The sequence below is a fragment of the Falco cherrug genome, chromosome 2, assembly GCF_023634085.1.
Source record: "Falco cherrug isolate bFalChe1 chromosome 2, bFalChe1.pri, whole genome shotgun sequence".
Classification (NCBI taxonomy): domain Eukaryota; kingdom Metazoa; phylum Chordata; class Aves; order Falconiformes; family Falconidae; genus Falco; species Falco cherrug.
The window spans coordinates 21,636,845-21,656,841 of record NC_073698.1 but is presented as its reverse complement, the minus strand read 5'-3'; the positions used below and the strand labels follow the sequence as shown (position 1 = coordinate 21,656,841).

At 38.3% G+C, this 19,997-nt stretch overlaps 1 protein-coding gene across 1 annotated transcript in view; it reads left to right on the top strand.

Annotated features, from left to right (window-relative positions):
* Positions 1-19,997, top strand: part of MIPEP (mitochondrial intermediate peptidase) — an 80,973-nt gene that overhangs the window by 26,144 nt on the left and 34,832 nt on the right. Inside the window, exons 11-14 of the mRNA XM_055701636.1 lie at positions 7,941-8,094; positions 9,087-9,164; positions 10,144-10,348; positions 13,900-14,009. Coding sequence (XP_055557611.1) covers positions 7,941-8,094; positions 9,087-9,164; positions 10,144-10,348; positions 13,900-14,009 — 547 coding nt within the window. The remainder of the gene's footprint in view (positions 1-7,940; positions 8,095-9,086; positions 9,165-10,143; positions 10,349-13,899; positions 14,010-19,997) is intronic.

The window sequence follows — 19,997 nt, the reverse complement described above, 5'->3', positions numbered from 1 at the left end:
TGGGTGCCTGTTTGAAGCAACCTGAGTCACCTTGCTGGGACGCAGAACTCACATTTTAAGTGAAAGGGTGTCCAGACAGGCTGTTTGATTCTTGTCCTGGCTTGCTTATCTGAGCTGAATCCTCCTTCTTCCTTAGCAAGTGCTGTAACCATGTTTCCATGTATTTGCTGACTTTGGAGACAGCAGTACAATGTTCTACTAGTGATGTTCGTATGCCATGTGCATCATCCTCCCCATTGAATTCTGCCTGTCTGCTCAGCTGGTGCAGCAAGCAAGCTGCAAAATTACAGCATACAAGAAAACCTTTCTTCAGGCACATCTCTGCAGTTGTCACCAAATGCTGATCTTAGCTGTCTGTCTCCAGAAATTAACCTTTCTTGCTAGTAGCAGTAAACCTTTGTGGAAATTTTATGGGTAGCAGAATGCCTGTTAGTGTATTTCAGTATGGGTCATAATAACTTCCTTTCTGATTTCTTTTCCCAAAAATACTTGAATGCTTTTCCTGTTGGAGATAAAAACTATAACATGGCTGAATAAATGTAGAGGCAGCTTGCCAAAGAGTGACCAGAAAGAGTGTGCTCATATTAAAGCAGCTACTAGTTACACTTTTATTTGAATTTTTTATTGTTTGTTTTAAATAGAAAGAACAAAGCTAGACAACTAGCCAAGCCCACAGTTGATAACAGCTTGAAAATCAGGCGCTGCTACTTCAGCATGTGGTATAATAAAAATACTTGTCTGCACAGTGGGGTCATCAACAGTTATTAACATGTAGATTATGAAGATTGCTTTGCTCTGACCAGTGAGCGGTTCAGGGGCAGGCTAAGCTGTAATACTTTGGAAACTCTGCTCCTTTTTATATAGAGTCAGTCACTATCAGTTAATTCATTAACTAAAGTTTTTGTCCTTCTCTATCAATGGAATGAATGTGCAGTGGAATGCCTTGTTTTGGTAGGGTTTTGTTGGAAGGCTTTTGTGTGCATTTTCAAATGCGCTTGGTTTCACATGTGAAAAAAAATGATCAAAGAAACACCGTACACCTGGGATGGAAGATGGTGAACTTTAAGTTTCCCCTTTAGCTTCAGGAGAAATTAATTTTACAGGCTTGGATCAGCCCTCAAAAAGGCTCTGCATCCTACACAGACAAGCTCTGTCTTTCTTACAGGGCAGTTTAAAGTGTGGAAGGAGTGTATTGGTAGAAGTCTTCATCTTGGAGTTTTATGCTGTCTTTGAGAATCTGACCCAGGTCAGAGTATTTTGGAGATAGAACCCGAGACCCTTGAACAGTGTTAGAAATTTCATTCAAAGGGCAGAGGGAAGAGAAGTTTGACTGGCTGGCACAGTCACAGTCTGCATTGTTGCCAAGAACTTGTGCTACGATGTTTTAGATTAGCATGAATTTGAACACTGAAATAGCATGCCTGGGAAATATTGTGTTCTTGCAGTTTCACCAAGGTGATGAAGCTGTGAATAACTGAGGTTGGGGAATCATTTGCTAGCAAACAGATGCTTTTTTCTTGTCATCTGGAAGCAATGAAGTTGCTAATGGTGCTACTGTTTGAGTGCCTGGCCTGGATTCAAGCAAGAATCTTCAAGGAGGGAGCATGTAGTTTGTCTGTAAACTCTTCCAAATACTTTTGCACCCACACCCTCCAGCCAGATTTCAGTTTTACAGATCTAGTAGAGATTGTAGGATTTGTTGTTCAGCTCATTGAGTATTCTTTTTTTTTGGGAAAGATTCAAGTGTTTTAAATGGATTTCTTCCCTTTTCCCCATTGTCCTCTGATCTTGTCTAGTGTTAACACCTTATATTCTGCAGTGAACAGCTTTAAATCTTGAAGGTGAGGGCTCAGAAGAGAGTCAGTCATATGCTTGCTCTTGCAACTGAAAGGCAAGATCATCTATTAATAATAACCAAAGCTCCATTCTTGGAATTTTGGGACATTAGTTTCAGGTAGCTGAGGTTTTGGCTAATTTCTATTCCTAAATAAGACCAAAGAGAAAGTTTTTCTGGAATCAGTGCAAGTTTGAGGGTAGGCGTTCTTCGGTGATAGTTGGTCTTAGTTGATTTGTGAAAAGAGAGTTCATGTATGAGGTAGGACCAAATTCAAAACTTGTTAGTTAAGTCTGTGTTGTGTCTGGAATGATTACTGCATAGTGGGTATAAACTGGTATTAGAAAAAGATATTTTTTTTTTTAAGAGGTACCCTCCACTTCCTGGAGCAGTAGCTCTTTTTCAGTACCTGATGCTCATTTTGAAGTGTGTTACTATTATCATCTGATTGTGAAAATTGCTTTATAAGACCATATTCTAACCACTTTCTCCTATGATATTGCAGCGGCTAACAAACAAACAGTGGATGCCAGATAACAAGGTATAATTATCACCACTGATTGCAGTCAGGATTGTCCAAAAGTAATTTAAATCATTCTTGTGTCATAGGACTTGAGAATATTTCAGTATCTTAGTCTTCGATCTTTGTTTGTATACTGATGTAGCAGAAATTGAGAAGTTAGTGAGATCAGAACAAGAAATATTTTTTTTTTTTTTTGTGTTCTGTATGGAAACGTTATTTTTCAAAACTTTTGCAATTTTCCATTGGCAAGAGGAATATTCACACACATCTTTCATAAAATGTGGGAGAGGTTTGATCCTGACAATGTTCTACCAGCAGTGACTGACATTAGCTTTGTGTGTAGTTACTATTAAAGTGGTTGTTTAATCAGGACCTCATTGTATTTAAAATGTCAAGATTGTGACATCTTCAAACATTAGCCAGGGTAGAGGACTAGTTACCCTGGGGAGTCTGCCTTAAGCCAGTATAGCCTGTAATTGCTATTTTCATGTGTGGGTGAGTAAGTATCATGTTTTTCCAAAAGACATAACTATTACAGACTGATATCCCCTCCCCAGCTTTGGATAGTGGCAGTGTATTACAAAATACCTATCAGAAGGCCTTCTCCCAATCCTCTTCATCATGGGGTAAGTTCATGGGGACAATGCACATGCTCAAGGAGTGCTGAGAACGAGGAAGAAATAGGCACTTATCTTCTCCCTGTAATGTATTAATGTCAGCTCTTCTATCCATGAAGAAATACCACTGCTTACTCCTGCTGGTAGGTGTCTGCATTTTTGACAGAAACAAAATGAAACCTGAAGTAGTTACAGAGCTTTTCCCCTCCGTCCCTCAGCAAACATGTTAATCCAGTATTTCAACTGAGTGTGGTAATCCTTTGGGTTTAGCGGGACACCTTGTCCTCTGATGAAGCTGGAATCTATCTCGTACTGCATCTGTGTGGTCTTACTCCTGGGCTCCATATGATGTCTTCACAGAATCACAGATTAGGTGAGGTTGGAAGAGACCTCTGGAGGTCATCTCGTTCAACCCCACTGCTCAAGCAGGGCCACCTAGAGTCAGTTGCCCAGGACCATGTCCCAGGTGGCTTTTGAGATGGAGACTCCACAACCTCTCTGGGCAACCTGGGCCAGTGCTCGGTCACTGTCACGGGGAAAAAGTGTTTCCTGCTGTTCAGAGGGAACCTCTTGTGTTTCAGTTTGTGCCCATTGCCTCTGGTCCTGTCACTGGGCACCACTGAGAAGAGCCTGGCTCCATCTGCTTTGCACCCTCCCTTCAGGTGTTAATACTCAAGATCTCCCTGAGCTTTCTCTTCTCTAGGCTGAACAGTCCCAGCTCTCTCAGCCCTTCCTGGTAGAAGAGATGCTCCAGTCTCTTCATCATTTTTGTGGCCCTTTGTTGGATTCTCTGCAGTATGTCCATCCATGTCTCTCTTGTACCAAGGAGCCCAGCACTGGACACGGCATTCCAGGTGTGTCCTCAGCAGCTCTGCATGGAGGGGAAGGATCACCTCCCTCAGCCTGCTGGCGATCCTTTGCCTGATGCAGCCCAGGATGCCGTTCTCCTCCTTTGCAGCAGGGCCCCACTGCTGGCTCATGTTCAACGTGGTGTCCACCGGGACCCCCTGGTCCTTTTCATGCGAACTGCTTTCTTGCTGGGTGGACCCCAACAAAAGTTGGTGCCTGGGGTTGTTCCTCCCCAGGTGCAGGATGTTGTACTTCCCCTTGGTGAACTTCATGAGGTTCCTGTCCCATTTCTCTAGCTTGTCCCTCTGGATGGCAGCATGACTCCCTGGCCTACCAGCCACTCCTACCAGTTTAGTGTCATCAGCAAACATGTGGAGGGTATGCTCTGACCCATCATCCAGGTCATTAATGAAGGTGTTAAACAGGACTGGACCTGGTATTGACCCCTGGACTACACCACTAGTTTTTGGCCTCCAACTAGACACTGTGGCACTGATCACTTCCCTCTGGGCCTGGCCGTTCAGCCAGTTTGAGGTCTGCCTCCCTGTCTGCTCATCCAGCCTGTACACCAACAGTTTCTCTGTGAGTATCTTATGGGAGACAGTGTCAGAGGCCTGAAGTCCAGGTAAACTATGTGCACTGCTCCCCCCTTGTCTACCAGACCGCTTGTTTCGTCATAGATTATTGGTTGGTCAGGCATGACTTGCCCTTGGTGAATCCATGCTGACTGTTCCTGATGACTTTTTTTGTCTCTCGTGTTCATGGAAATGTTTTCCAGGATTAGGTGGTCCATCAGAAAAAATTTCTGCTCTTCAGAAAATTTTGAGCAGTCTGGTCACTTCTTTTGATTTTTCATGCTTCCTGTGTACATGTGACTTAATTTTATTAGATGTTTTCAGGGGTGGTGTTCTTGACTTTCTTACCATTTTCATATTCTCTTTTCCTGCAGCTGAATTTACTGGTAGGAGTTGCATATTTTAATTTCCTCCAACTGTGAAAATCTGATGGTTTACGGTGACTCTGAGCTGTTGGTGGAGTTAAATTTTGATTTACTGACGTGTGTGTTTGTAGTATTGTATCATATGGGTTCTTTCTTGAAATATCTTGTACAATCAGCTCTGTTTTCCTAGTTGACAGGGAGAAAACAGCAGGGAAACCCTGGGTGATATTGGATGTCTGGGGCGAGGAGGATGTGCAGGTACTAGATGGGTTTTGCACATGGTCAGCATAGCTTTGGCAGGGCTGGTTGAAATGAGTTGAAACAAAAAGCTCTGCAGAGAGCCCTCATGCAGCCTCCATATGAAACCACTTAACTGTGTCTGTATTTCTTCCCTGGTTCTGAGATGATGATGTAGGTGGGCTTTGTCCTGCACCTGGATTAATAAACCTTTCTGGAACCTAAACCAGGGTATGGTAAATTTGCGTGGCTCTACAGAAACCAGAGTGGGACAAGCAGGATTGTGACAGAGCCAGAACTAATAAATGTGGCTTATCAGGACTGGGTCTGAGGAAATCTGGCTCTAAGTTACTACTCAAGTGTAAATTTGTCATTTTTTTAATGTAATTTTTTAGCTATACAAAATGATTATCATTACCGGCTATTTCTTTTCTAACTTATTTTGAAATAAATGTTGTAAATTTTCAAAATAAGGGTAATCATGTTTCCCAGCTTGGAGGGGTATATGTGGAGAAATACTGTGTCACATTATAGTAAACTTCTATTGAGACAGTACATTTATAGTGAACTTTTCATTTACCATTAGTCCTTAGGTAAAGAAGCAGTTGTTTAAATAACAATGGGAAACTCAGCTTAGTATTCATAGTAGCATGTAGGATGATGGTATAAGATTTCAAAGTGATGTGACAAAAACCCCAGTCCTAAGCTATTACAGAGGTTGTTATGACTCACTGCTAAAAGATGTTATATTTCCTTTTAATAAAAGGATCATTTGAACAGGTTTTGTAGCCTGTATGCAGGGAAAGCTTCAGAGCAGAATCAGGAGGACTGAAGCACTTAGTGGTGAGTTTAAGTTTTCACAGTAGCAGCCAGAGCAGAAGGTGATCACAGGGTGTGATACTGTAAAAGTCTGGAGACATCTGAGTAAAAGTGCTACTGTTGAAGGAGCTGCAGCTCTTAGGAATTACTGACTTTAAAATCTCAGGATATTCAACACATCCACTGTAATTCTGTACTTTTGGGGGGTTCTGGGTGTAAAGCAGTGCCCTTTTTACTCCAGATTTCTGTGGCTTATTATATGGAAATTAACTCATATCTTCTGCTTGCTTTTAGAGACTTGCTTCCAGTCTTTTTATCTAACTTGATCTAAAGTGATTTGTGTCATGCTTATTTTTTTTCTTTTGGTGTAAAGACTCTTTTTGAGTAAGAAGGAAAATGTGTATTGCAGAATGCAGAGTGTATATTTAAGTGTTGGTACGTGTCTTGAAGAAATTGTGTCAGTATGGTAGAGGCAAAATCTGCATTGTTTTCTATGTTCTAGTATAATTAAAAGTAGAATGGAATACACCGGCTTTAGCTTCTTGCATGTGTAGTGTGAAAATAAGCAAACTCCTGTAATTTAGCATACCTGTATTTTTCACAAATGTTGCAATGGTAGTTGCAAAACACTGCTAGATTATGTGATAAAGGTAATATAAAGGGTACTAGAAAAATAAAACAAAATACAAGAATGAGTGCCATGGCTGAGAGAAGTAACCCCATCCTGCTGTGCATCACAGTGCAGTGAAGCTGGATAGTGAGTTATAGCTGCAGTTTTAAGCATATTGGCAAATGCAGTATCCCCAGTGGACTTCATGTTTAGGTGTGTGTGAGTGGGAAGGAAGGAAGGGTAGTAGCTAAGTGGACAGGGGCTAGTGACTCTCACAGCTGATTTCTAACTAAGCCTTTTGATCATAGGCCTCAAGATGGCATGGTTCTCATCTTTGGTGTTTAGCTATTGTAGTCTAGCTGATGTGTGTTTAAATTTCAGTGACACTATTTACCACGTCGTTAAGAAGCAAAAGCACGTAGGATATGAAAGAAGATAAAGGGAGGGACTGTGATTCTCTAAACAGTCTACTGTGAGACCCTGGGAAATGGTATTAATAACGCTTGGACTTTGTATGTGAAATGACGGAGCAAGAACACTTTGCCATTTGGGATGCACACACAACTACAAGCAGATTCCAGTTCTGATTTTGCTGTTGTCTGCAAAGAGTTGTGCGGCCCTGAGCAGCTTGTGGAAGGTGTGAGTTTGCAAAGCATTTGTTTGCTTGGTATACTTGTAGTTTGTTTATTTTTTAGGGTCAGAGGCTTAGGAAGTTTGAGCTCAAGTATAGACTGCATACATCTCTGAACTACTGTTATCATAGCTTTTTGTTCATTCTCAGTGTATGTGTGTGCATGCAGATGCATGGTGTCTTTCCTTCCCAGGTGTGTCTTCTGTGCTACAGTGTCTTGAGCATACTTAGTTGTTTGATGTTAGGCTCAGGAAACTTGGCCATCTTTGGAATCCACATCACATCGTAAAATCTTCAAGTGGCTGTAAGATACTTTCTTCAGGTCAGAGGCTCCCCAGAGCTTGAGGTGATTCATGCATAGGGTGTGACTGTGTCGCCTTGGTGTTCCTATTGCTCCAGTGAAAGACAAGGCTGCAGAGTCAGCAGTGCTTACTGGTTGGTTTCCTGCCCTAGCTGAAGATTTGGCTTACACCACAGCCAAAGTCAGCCCCATTTTCTGATCAGTCACGTGGCGCAGCCTTGGTGTAGGAATGGCACCTGAGTGCCGGTGGCCTCTTGTAGATCAAAAGCCACAGCCTGCCCACTCATGGTGTTGCCATGGTCCGTTTGAGCTACGTGTTTACCGCTTATCTGAAAATGATAGTCAACATCTGCTGAAGTTGATACCCAAACTTAAATATAAGAAATACTGAGTTACTGTGAAGTATTATGCCACAACTAGTCTGTGACTTGGTTTCACTGTTTGAAAAATAAAGCCATGCTTGATAAGAGCCTTGAGGCTTATCTGCTGTACTTTGTCACATCCTATGACTTGAAGGTGCAGGCTGCAGTTTGTGTAGCTCAGCTAACTCACTGGTTTGGGGTTCTTGTGTTTCCTTAGGTACAACATCGATCCTGGCTTGTACTGTCCATTTTTCTCTCTTGGGGCGTGCATGGAGGGTTTAAACTCTTTGTTCAGTCAGCTCCTAGGAATCTCCCTTTATGCTGAACAGACACAGAGAGGAGAGGTTTGGTCTGAAGATGTTCGAAAGTTGGTAAGTATTCTTGTTCCCAACATCTGAAATGACAAAGGGAAGTTAGATGAGATGATGTGTTCCTCTGAGCCATGAATCAGATTTTGTTTTTAAATTACTTGGGTACCTGTCAAAAGCACAGACTAGTTGTCTAATTTTAGTTGAAGTTAGACCTCAAGGGCTTTACACTCCAAGTGCATTTTGTATGCTTCTTATTTTATGGCCTTTATAATATGTCTCTGTGTGGAAGGGTGCCTGAATCAGAAGCATTTTCTCTTTTTGGAGATTACTGTTGTACCTTTCAAGCCATTCTTCCGAGTGAGCCTTGCTGGTTTTTTTTTCGTTTCCAGTTTGTAGATGACTGTGGAGGACTGGAGTGCTGTAGGTGTGTGTTCTAGCAGTCATGTGTCTTTGCCTCATTTTTTTTTTTTATTCTGTATGTCATCTTTACTTTGAGATTTTTTTTTATGTCTTTATTTTTCTGCCCTCTTTTTAGGGGAGGGTGGAAAAAAAAACTTAGGCAATAATTTACACATCAGGCTCCCAGGTTCCTCTGTTGTCTTCCTTCCATGTATTCACTGCCAGATCTTCTACACTGCTCTTGCACCTCCAGCCTCCAGCAAGAGCTGCTGTTCTTCCTATCCTGTGGGTCAATTTCTAATTACTCCTTACTCTTTCTATTTTTATTTTCATGGTAAATCACTGTTGACTTCTCATAAGTAATTTAGGGGCTACAGACAGTGTTCCTTCTAATACTAATCTGTGACTAAATAGTTTTGAGTGAAATGCAGAAATGGATGTAATTTGAGGGACATGTTGTGAATCTGGCGTATATTTTTTGCAAACAAAAATTGCTAGCAGACTTTACATGAATTATTCCCAGTTTATTTGTCATTTATTAATTATAAATCTTTCAATAAGAATACTACATATATTAGTATTGTATATATGTACACACTTCAATTTACACATCTTTTTGGTGATTTCACTGTGGAAATTATATATTTTTTCAGGCTGTTGTTCATGAAACTGAAGGTTTGCTAGGATACATCTATTGTGACTTCTTTCAGCGACCTGATAAACCACATCAGGTAACATTTGTGGTTCCAGCATGGTTTTATTTGAGTAATGACTGTAGCATTAGGACTATTTGCATTCAATGCAAGTTTAGTAAAAGTTACCTCAATTTAAAATAAGTAAATTGTAAACAGGGGAAGCCTGTAACTTCAAGTGTTGGTTTAAGTAAAATATTTTTGTAAGTAACCTTTCATTTAAAAAACGTTACCCGATAGGCTGAACTCAGACTCTTTGTTGTACAGAACAACATGAAATGTCGTAGAACTCTGTTTAAAAACACCTATTTTCTGGCCTATTATTTGCAAGTAAAAATGATCTGAAATTTTAATACTCTCTAAAGGTGAAAGCTCACTAATAACAACTAATTTTTATTCAAAATCCTACTTAAAACTGAAGACAGTTCCAACTGTTGTGGCTCACTCACTCATGCTGCCTAGTGCCAGTGTATTACGTATAGAATGCAGAACAATGGACACTTCACTCTGTAGCAGCATCTGCAAATTACCACTGTTAGTGAGGTGGTAATTGGACTTCAAATGTATATTATTTTAGTATATTACTCTGTTTTGCTAATGTTTCACGGTATACTAGGAGTGCTATGGTATATTTTATAAAGAAGCTACTGCTGAAGAATGAGGACAGAACATAGTCTAAAAATTATAGATTTGACACATCAGTGTAAATTTCTTTGAGCCAGTGATATTTTTTAGAAAAATTGAGAGGTTCTGACAATTCTAAACCAGAAGGAATTATTTTCTGAAAGCAACACAGTGTTTTCTTCATGGAATAAGGTAGTTTCCTCATGAATATGGAGCAAAAAATAAAGATGGAGAAACAGCATGCTGCTATTGAACAACGCTTAATGTTCGTTGAATTCTACTTATGTAACAGTATATGATTGTTTGATTTAATATTTTAATGACTTCATCATTATGTTAATATCATAGGTATAATGAGATTGGCTGTCCATATCTTTGCTTTTGTCTTGAAAAGGATTGTCACTTTACAGTTCGTGGAGGCAGGCTAAGGGAAAATGGAGAGTACCAGCTGCCTGTAGTTGTTCTTATGCTTAGCCTGCCCCATTCAACAAGGGATGCACCAACACTACTAAGTCCTGGGATGATGGAGAATCTCTTCCATGAAATGGGACATGCTATGCATTCTATGCTGGGGAGAACTCGGTACCAACATGTCACTGGTAAGAAAATTAGAATAGTGATTTTTTTGGTTTAGTTAAATGTTTCATTTCTAGAAGAAGGCAGTAGATTAAAAAAAACCCCAAACAACAAACCCAAAACAATCAAGAAAAAAAAAAGAAGGATGAACCAGAAATTGTTGAGTCATGTTGATACTTCTGCATCTTTGATAACCTGAAAATAGAATATCAGATCCTCTGATATTATCTGAAACCCAACAAAGGACATCCTAGTAAGAATTAGGTATTTGTATCTCTTGTTTCTGTACTACTGATCTTTGTTCTAGTAGTGGTATCCACTTTTGCAAGTTCACGTTATGTGGAGTTTATAATAATGGAATAGTTGGAGGATTGAAAATAAATTGAGATAAACTTGTACCTAGTGTAAAAGCACAATGAATCCTGGGTTGGAAATTATTTAGGAAATTGAATTAAGGAAAATTAATAAATTAGTTTTTGCAAAGGGCATACACTTGCAATATGGAAAATCTGTAAAGCCAGGTCTTTTCTAGTTGATTCTGATTAAAGCCAGGTTGATAAATTAAAAACATACTATATTTGCAAACATGATTAACTGGTAGGCCTTTTTATCCTGTGTAAATGGACATGAATGAATATGCAGTCCCAGCTCAGTGTATACATAGAAAAAGAATATTGCCTTTTTTCATTTAGTCTCTCTTCTTAAGCAGTAGCAAAGAGTGTATTAGCTGACAGCTCACAGGCTTCTTGTCGTCTTGTGGCAAATGCGTCAAAGGCATGTTCTGGCTAAAGCTGCTTGGCACGCTACTTTTCGTACCTGCAGACAGCTTGGTATATCCTCTTCTATAATAGTGTGCTGGAAATCCCATTTGCAGTAGACATTTACTTATTAAAACAAAGACCCCACAACCAAACAGATGAAATTGTAGCTCCTTTGTCTGAAGGATTTTTTTATTATTATTTTATGTTTTACTATTTTTATATTATGCTCATGATACAAAGGGGAGTCCATGGTAGTGTTGTTATCGACAGATACTTTGCACCCAGTGACAAAATACTCTTTCTTAAATCTTCCACTTAAAATAGACTGAGCTGTTTGTAATTATGTCACTACCGGACATTGTTAAAACAAATAAACACTGTATATGCTCTTTCAGTATGAGCTCTATATACTCCTTGGGACAGCTAAGTGCTCTCTGCGACCCCTTCCACTCATGTGGCCTTGCTCATCTTGACCTCTAGGAGTACTTACATGCCCAAAGTATCTGCCTTGGTGGGCTTCTCCTCTTGTAGTGAATCACACATATCTGCATGTTAAAGTCTTGAAGAGGCAGGAAATGGCTAATTTTGAGGCTCAGACTTTTCATGAGACCCTTTGTATGGTTTAAGCCTTGCCTTAGCTCCAGGCAGTCCTTCATCCCAGGAGATTTCACTCCAGATCTCAAATTGCAAAAGCAGCTCTGAGGTCAGTCCTGTTGTTTCTGCAGAGAATCTTCTTTTTTTAGGGTTTGGAATAGATGGGTTGTCCCAGGGATGTCTTGTAGAGGCCATCTGCCCTCCTGAGACACTAGGGTGGCTAAGTGTGGAGACAAGATGACTTCAGGGTATTGTTAGAGAAAAAAAATTGTCATTCTAGTTGAGATGCACTGAGTATTTGACATCTTTCCTACTCTCCCCTGCCTCCCTTTTCTGATAACATTCCCAAAGATTCAGGAACCCATTCTGCTGCTAATGACCCCGAAACTTGAATAATAATATATGGTTTTGACTTCAGATGTGCTTCTTTTTAAGTTAATCTATCATTTTACTATATGCGTTTATTGATTGTTCAATGCCTTTGTGTGTGTATAAGATCTTTTAAAACCTAGCTTGTAGTCCATTTTAGTTTATCCTGCAGTACAGATTACCTAAATTTGTTTTACAGGAGATATCCCAGATAACTACCTAACTTCTTACCTTTCTGACATTCAGATAATGTAATTCTTCAGGAGTCTCTTTAATGGTTATTAAAATAATCCTATCACTTTATCCACTTATACTTCCTCAACACTCCTTAATAGAGGAACATCAGTGTGGTTCTGCAGGCATTTGTCTTGGGACCAGCTTTGGTTTAGGCTTTTTAAAAATTATTTTCAAACAGCAACAAAAAAAGACTTTAGTAATTAAATGTGTTGGCACAAAAGAAGGATCGGGGAATTGTATGAGACCTGAACGACTGGATACTGCAGTGTTAGAAGTAAAATGCAATTCAGAACTGCACAGTGCAGATCATGCACTTAAAAAGTACAAAGAATTTATGCTATCAAATGGATATTTCAATAGTGGTGGAGGATCAGAAGAGTTTTATGTATTAATGCAGAACTATAAATAGCTACTGTATCTGTGAAAGGGCCGAATGTGATTTGAAATTAATCAGAGGTGTATTTAACAGCAGTAAGTATTAGAATGATTACAGAAGGTGCTGGTGAAACCTCATGCAGTGCTTCGACACAGTTTTGTGTCTGGACTGAAGGTGAATTCAGACTGAAGCAGGTGCAGAGAAAGAGCTACAATGGACGATCTTTCAGACTTTGTCTTGCCTTTGGATAATGATGGCTCAGAGAGATATAGTTTCTCTCAATTTAGATCAAAAGCAGTGTGGGCAGTGTTATTTATACTAAAGAGCAGTATTGGTCTGAAAACACTGATTATAAACAGATCAGGAATTCAGACTAAAAATTAGGGCAAGATTGTAAAGATCGAAGTAGCGATTTTAAATAATAGTCTTCAAGAAAGAATAGTAGAAGCAAAAACTGTACTTGCATTTAAGACTAGTTTTGAATGTTGACATTGTAGCACACAGGAACAGAAGTGAAGGTCCAGTGAGTCTGTTATTAAAGCAACAACTTTGTACATCCCTAACTTCAATATAGACGTTAGAAATGTAGCTTTGATTTGGTGATGTGTTACACTTCTTAATAACTTCCATTGTGTAAGGTGCTGATAAAGATTAGAGTGAATAAGGTTTTTGGGAAGATGCTATTTGAAAATACTAACCGCTAAGATATTACCTCATTGCGCTTACTCAGAACATGCCTTTCATCTGCAAGTGTTCCTTGGATAAATGACTTGGTATTATAAAATGAGGTTAATATAAAGCATAAAAAAGCTCAGCAAACAGATGGAAGCTGAAAATTGTAACTGTGAATGGGATTAAGGCAGTTTTATTTACATTGTAGTTTGATTTAGGTTTAGGACACTTAAATAGATTTGGTGTTTCATGTAGGGCCAGTTTGGCTGCAGTCTGGTTTAGTTTAAAAAGGGTGTGATCCAGAGCTTTATAAGGTGCCTCACCCAGCTGTTCAAATATTTTGTTTTACTTTGTGATTTATAGTAAAATGTGTAGGATTATAATGAAGCTTTTCTGGCATTATGTACAATAATGCTATGGAAATAAAATGTTGACTTAATAAATGAAAGAACATTAAAGTTCACCAAAAGTCCAAACGGAAAGTTGCAAAACCTTTTGGGGAGAGTTAACCATTTGTGTTAATGAAGATAGCAAATGCTGATATGTACAATTATTCTACCTCTAGGAACCAGATGTCCTACTGATTTTGCTGAAGTTCCCTCAATTCTGATGGAGTACTTTGCAAATGACTATCGAGTGGTTAACCAGTTTGCAAGGCATTATAAAACGGGACAGGTAGGGAAAATTAATCTGTAAGACACTGAAAACAGAAATAAGTGTATTCAGGAAAAGGATCACATTTTCATATGTTATTTGTTAATAAAGTGTAAAGTAGGAATAAAAAATGGATAGAAATTATTTTAATATTATAATTACAATAAGTCAGAAAAAATGTTAATATTCTCATTGCAGAAAGATGAATGTAATCTGTAAAAGAATGCCAGACCCTTATATCCAGGGTTCCAGTTATATATTTAAAACTTTCAACATTTTGATCCTACAAAATTTACATAGTTTCTACACTACACAAACTCAGTGTAGTAGGTGAACAACTTCTGTGTGATTCAAATTATGCGGAATGTTTTAATTTCATTGCAGGTAAGTAATCACAAAAATAGTGATTCATTATTGAAGTGTCTGAAGTCTGTCTTAAAATAAAGCTCAGATACTAAATCATGGGAATAAATGGAAATTATCTGCAGTGTTTAAAAACTCCCATTTTCACCATAGGGTAGGGTAGTGATTGAAATATTTTGTGATGAAAAGTGTACTGCTTTTTTTAGGATTAGATTAGGCTGAATTAGAATCTGGCAGTCATGAATCTGCATGAAAACTCTGATCCCCTTTTTTACATGAAAACAAGGAACAAGATGACTTTCAGTGGTCGCTTTAACACATGGCAGCAGAACATGATTTATATTTGTACAGCCATTGCAAAAGTATAAACCAGTAAACAATAATCAAAGATCTTTTTTTCTAGTGCTTTTGACTGAGGCAAGTTTCAGTGTACTCAAATGAAATGGTTGAAGAATAGACTACCCATAATGCAAAAATGAGTAAGCCTCTTAATTTATGTAGTGTTACATTTCATTGAAGCTTTTTATCCAATACTAAGCATTCAGTATGTTTCAGTATTATGGAAGTGGATGAATGTTTGCCTCCATCGAACAGTCCCCAAAATACATTGCTTAACTTCTGTTTTATTAGATACTGTGAGAAATTTGCTCCATAAATCTGGTTTTTGTTTGTCTGTTTGGTTTTTTTACAGGGCAAATCAGCAATCATTTCTGGAGAATTGATTGCACTAGGAAAGTCTTCTTGAAACCTGGGCGTTAAATTGTTTCAGGAGTGTTCATCATTTATATGTTTGAGTCCACATACCAAAATACTGCTTTCTAGTGTTCTTTATAAAGTTCATGTAGTGTTTAAACATAGTGGAGTTAATTTGATTGCATATGAGTTCAGAGAATGAGCTTGACTAAAACATCTGAAAGAGATTTGTGGAACATTATTTATGGCTTTGCATTTTCAAAATGGCTTAACGAATCTAAACCATGTTTAGTTGCAATGCAAAAGCTAAGAACCAGACACTGTGTCCCATTTGGCATTTCCATAAACTTCTGTTTATTGGTGGTGAAATCTTGCCCTTTCAGAGAGCAATTGAGAGGTTTAATGCAGAAATTCAGTCTTGAAGGGGGCAAGAATGGATTATGCTGGAAGATGAGAAAAAGTGCCTGAAAGTGCTTTGTGGCTTTTGAGGGCTTCAGATGGCTTCCTTTTAATTGCTTTATTTAAAATTTATAAGGTACTTTCAAGCCACTATCCAACATACATAAATCTGCTTTTGCTTATGTTGGTTCATCTAAGCTAGTTTTAAGAATCTGATATCAGATTTCTGTATCTGTCATTTAAATACAAATAGATTGAAGTCATCTTTTCTGTTCTTGAAATTCAGTGATTAAGCAATTACTTCTGTCCGTGGTGTTCATGTTACAAAGTACTTGAATACGAAATCCAAGCCCTCTTACATTTATGATTCCACAAAAATCCTTTTGGGGCTTATATTTTCTGTACTTGTTCCCTGACTGATTTTTTTTATGTGCACATATAAATTTGAATCAACATTTTCCGGTCCAGGTTTTTAGTTATTTGAAGGAAAAATAAGTCCACTTTACCTGCTTTTCAAGGGGAAGTAAGGAAGGTGGGTATAACAGTTGAAATGTAAAATTTGTAAAACCATTTAATCCAAATGTTGTTCTGTACGAGAACTTCCATTAAGTTTCTTCTTACGAATGAAGAGACTGAGCTTTTCTGTGCGAGAAGGATCTTTCTTGCAACAACTACACCAACATAGATCTGCTGGATGTTGATGTGAGCTTTTTTTTTTACTGAGCTAGCTTGTTGAGGAGGCAGTGCAGATAATTTGAAAAAGCATCCTTCTTTTGGAATTACTGTATCTATGCTATGGTTTTTGCATATAAATTTTAGGTGGTGTAATTTTTAACACTCCTGTTGAACATAATTACATCAGAAAAACTTGGTAGTATACGCTCAGCTTACGGTTGCCCTTGCCATAAAAGCCAATTATAGAAGAACTGGTCCTGAGGATCATCAATTAGGTTCAGTGCTTATGCTTACGGGAAGAGGAGGGAAAAGAGGTGGTGTTTTGATTATTATAACATATGAACTGTTAAAAACTGGTTTTTAGTAGCATTGCAGAAAAAAAAGCATTGCTTTCAAAGATGAGAATGCATTATGCATGTAGATGTGGATCATGAGGATCTTGTCCAAAATATCTTGAAGCTTGTAGAAAGCTTGTTTCTGCTTTCTGTGCATTTTGATGGTTGTGCTGTGGAGTACTGAGGAGTGAAAAACCTTGCAAGCTCTTCTGGCAGAAGGGGGGGCAAGTCTTGTGAATTTAGTTCAAAAAGCTGGCCAGCACAAAAATACTTGTTCCAAGAAAGTAGCAAGCCTAGTTTTTCTTTCATCTTAAAAATAACTCAAACCAGAAAAATCCTTGAGGGAAAAAACCAGAATAGAGAGGACTGTGTTGATTAGTTACTGTTGAGTTACTCAGGTAGGCTCATAAAGTCAAGCTGTACCAAAATGAGGTTGTAACAGGGTTTAAGCAGACAATCTGGTGCATGTGTACCACTCTGTATCACTGTGTGTGTTTGTTTAATTTTGTTTAAGTGCGCAGATATGTGGTAGGTCTGTTGAGCTAAATAATTTTAAGCTTGTGTGTCTTTGAGGCTGACTTGAACAAAGGCCAGTATTTCAGCTGTTCAGATTTGAACTGACTTCATTTTTCACAGAGGTGGAATTACAAAGGCAGTATTGTATTAGCATGGTTGCGAGAATAAGCCCATAGATAGTAAAGAGTTGTAATGTGTCACAGTTACTATGCAGCAGTAACGAGTTAAGTGTGCTTTGGGATGCAGGGAGTTCTGTTCTTTTAGATGCCATGGCAAATATGCTGAAAAATTAATGCCAAGATCTTACAAGTTACTCAATATGGAAGGATGGAAAAGTGGAACCCAAAGTACAGCATGTAGTGTTTAAATTTAAAAAACAGAATGGTTGTTCAATTAACATAGTTTTAGCCAAAGCTCTGTGAAGTCTTTCATTTAGAAGGAGGATGACAGTTTGAGTCTGGTTTTATCGAAGAGCTCATCTTTCAGGATAAGTAAAATAATCATGCTGATGCATTTATTTTTTTTTCTTCAGTCAGCTACTTATTAGAGAGCCATATGTGGTTATAATGGACCAAGGAGAAAGTTTCAATTGCCTGAAACAGTACATCTTCCTCAGTACATTCAAGATCTCAGCGCATCTGTATGCCTGACATTCACAGAAACAAACTCCACAGTGGTAATCCATGAAAAGCCCTCTAGACTAGTCTATTTTCAGTTCCCTGAAATCTTAAATTTTAAAATTTTAAAGGTGCATTGGGAAAAATAAGTGACCTTGTTATTCTTCCAATTTTATCCAGTTTTGGCAATGCTTTTCTGGTGCCAGATTCTGCTGGGTTTGTGAACTATGATCACAACACAATCTTTGAGCGAGATCAGCAGCACTGATAGGTTTAAACAAAAGAATATCTATGTCTTTCTGCTGTGCCTTTTTGTCAGTAGGTGTTGTCATAAGAATGATTTGTAATTTCATTGCTTTTAATCTGCTCAAACAGTAGAGCTTGCTCTTCAGGGCAGAGTAGGTCTACATTGTTTGTTTGATATTCATATGGTTGCAAAAGAGAGAAAAACATTTTCTTGGAGGGTTTTGGTATTTACCTGCATTTTACTTGGCCTCTAGAAAGTGGTGGTAAACCATCTCCTGCGCAAAGAAATTTTAGTAATTAATGATCATTCTGTGTCTCCCCTCAGGAGTCTCATTTAGAATAGGACAGATGCTTGCAGCAGAACATAAGGGAGAAATGGGTGAATGCAGAGGCTGCCTTTTTAGCAGTCTTCTCTGGCTGGAGATCAGCTACTTGCAGTACAGTCAAAAGAAAGCAAGACTCTTGGGTGGAAAGTCTGTAAGAAATGCTTAGTTCTGAACTGAGAATTAGACCTGCTTCAGTTGTTTCTTGAGCAGGGCTGAATGTGACCAGCTCTGCTCTGTGCCCCAGTGAACTGCAAACTTGAGCATCTGTGGGAATGTGGTTTACCAAAATGCCAATTAGAAAAATCTCAGTGCCTTTTGTTCTACTTATTCTCTGTGCCAGCTGAAAGCCTGTGTACTTAACTTCCTCTTACCATCATTTAATATAGCCAACATACAAAATTGGAAATAAGTTATGTTGAAAGAGCTGGTTTGACCTTTACTGGCAGGAGTGCTCTTGGCTTTTAACATCTTAAATTACAACTGTGTAAAATATACATATTTGCTGTTGCCAAGCTTTTGGATGTTCAGATTTTTTAACACTGACAAATTACAATTTAGGAATTGCCATCCAGTTTTCTCATACGTGACTGTATCAAAAATACAGGTGCCCCTAGAAGAAATCAGCTTTGTTTAATTCCATACTGCACTACGTCACTGCAAAATTAAAGCCTCCAAAAAGCTGCCAAATCTTGCTGATAGGTTTGGTGCTTAATAACTAAATATGTTCAGAATTCTATAGATTTTCTTACATAAGGGTTTTTTTGATGACAACTGAAGTTGTGTTACTGCAAACCTGCATGTGCTTTAGTTCCAGGATGAAATGTCATTGAAGTGCGTGCCTCACTCTGTAAGAGGATGAGACAAGAAATGTTCATAGACCCAGGAGAAGAATTGTCCAACCAAAATACTTTTTACCATTTGAGATTTGTTTTCCACTTTGCTTCTTGCCTTAACTTTTCTACGTAATTAAGTAGTATTTTGAACAATACTAAATCCAGTGTGGAACCTCAAGGTAGTCAGCTACTGACATCTTTATTACCATGGATAGCTGCCCATTTACTCTTAACCTAGTGGTCCAAAATCATCATCTAATTTGAAACAATTTTTGTATTTCAGAAAGCCAAATACTGGCCTAACAAGGATATACTGTGCGACAGACTTGGTGTTCATTGGTTCATTTTTCTGTGTTGAAATTTAACAGCTGTGCACATTTATGACAGGCAAAATAGTGGGTGTTGTTCTATCCCATTCTTGACCCAGCTAACATTTGTCTTGGAGAAGAGGTTACAAGCTTGGCAAGCTACTGCATAAAACATCTGTGCAACTTGAGAGTTTTTCTTATCTGCTTTAACTTCCAGATTCCACAGAGTTAATTGATAACATTTTCCTCACTTATAACTTCTCTGGAGCTGAGTTTTTATTCTGTGAATATAAACATGGTTTGTCTTAAAGCCATATAATTTGCACAGAATCTAAACATACGGCTCTGCCGTCAGGATCTGTAGACTTTCATGTATGAAATGTTTCTTACAAACATTTCAACATACTGTAGAAGTGTCGGTATGCTTTTAGAGTTCAGTGTAATACCAAATGTTTGTATGATATGTACAACTTGTAGCAACTTTCTTAATATTTTAGCAAGAGCTCAGTTATTTTAACCATATTTAATATGTTTGGTTAATAAAACTGCTAGCAAAAAAAAAAAGAGAATATGCTTACTAGGGAAAATATCTATTGAAAAGTTTCAGGAAACAGTGGAAGAAGTGTAAGGTCAAGCATTCATATGCAGATAGTGTTAAAAATCTGGCATTAAAAAGTCTTTGGATGTACTTGTAGATG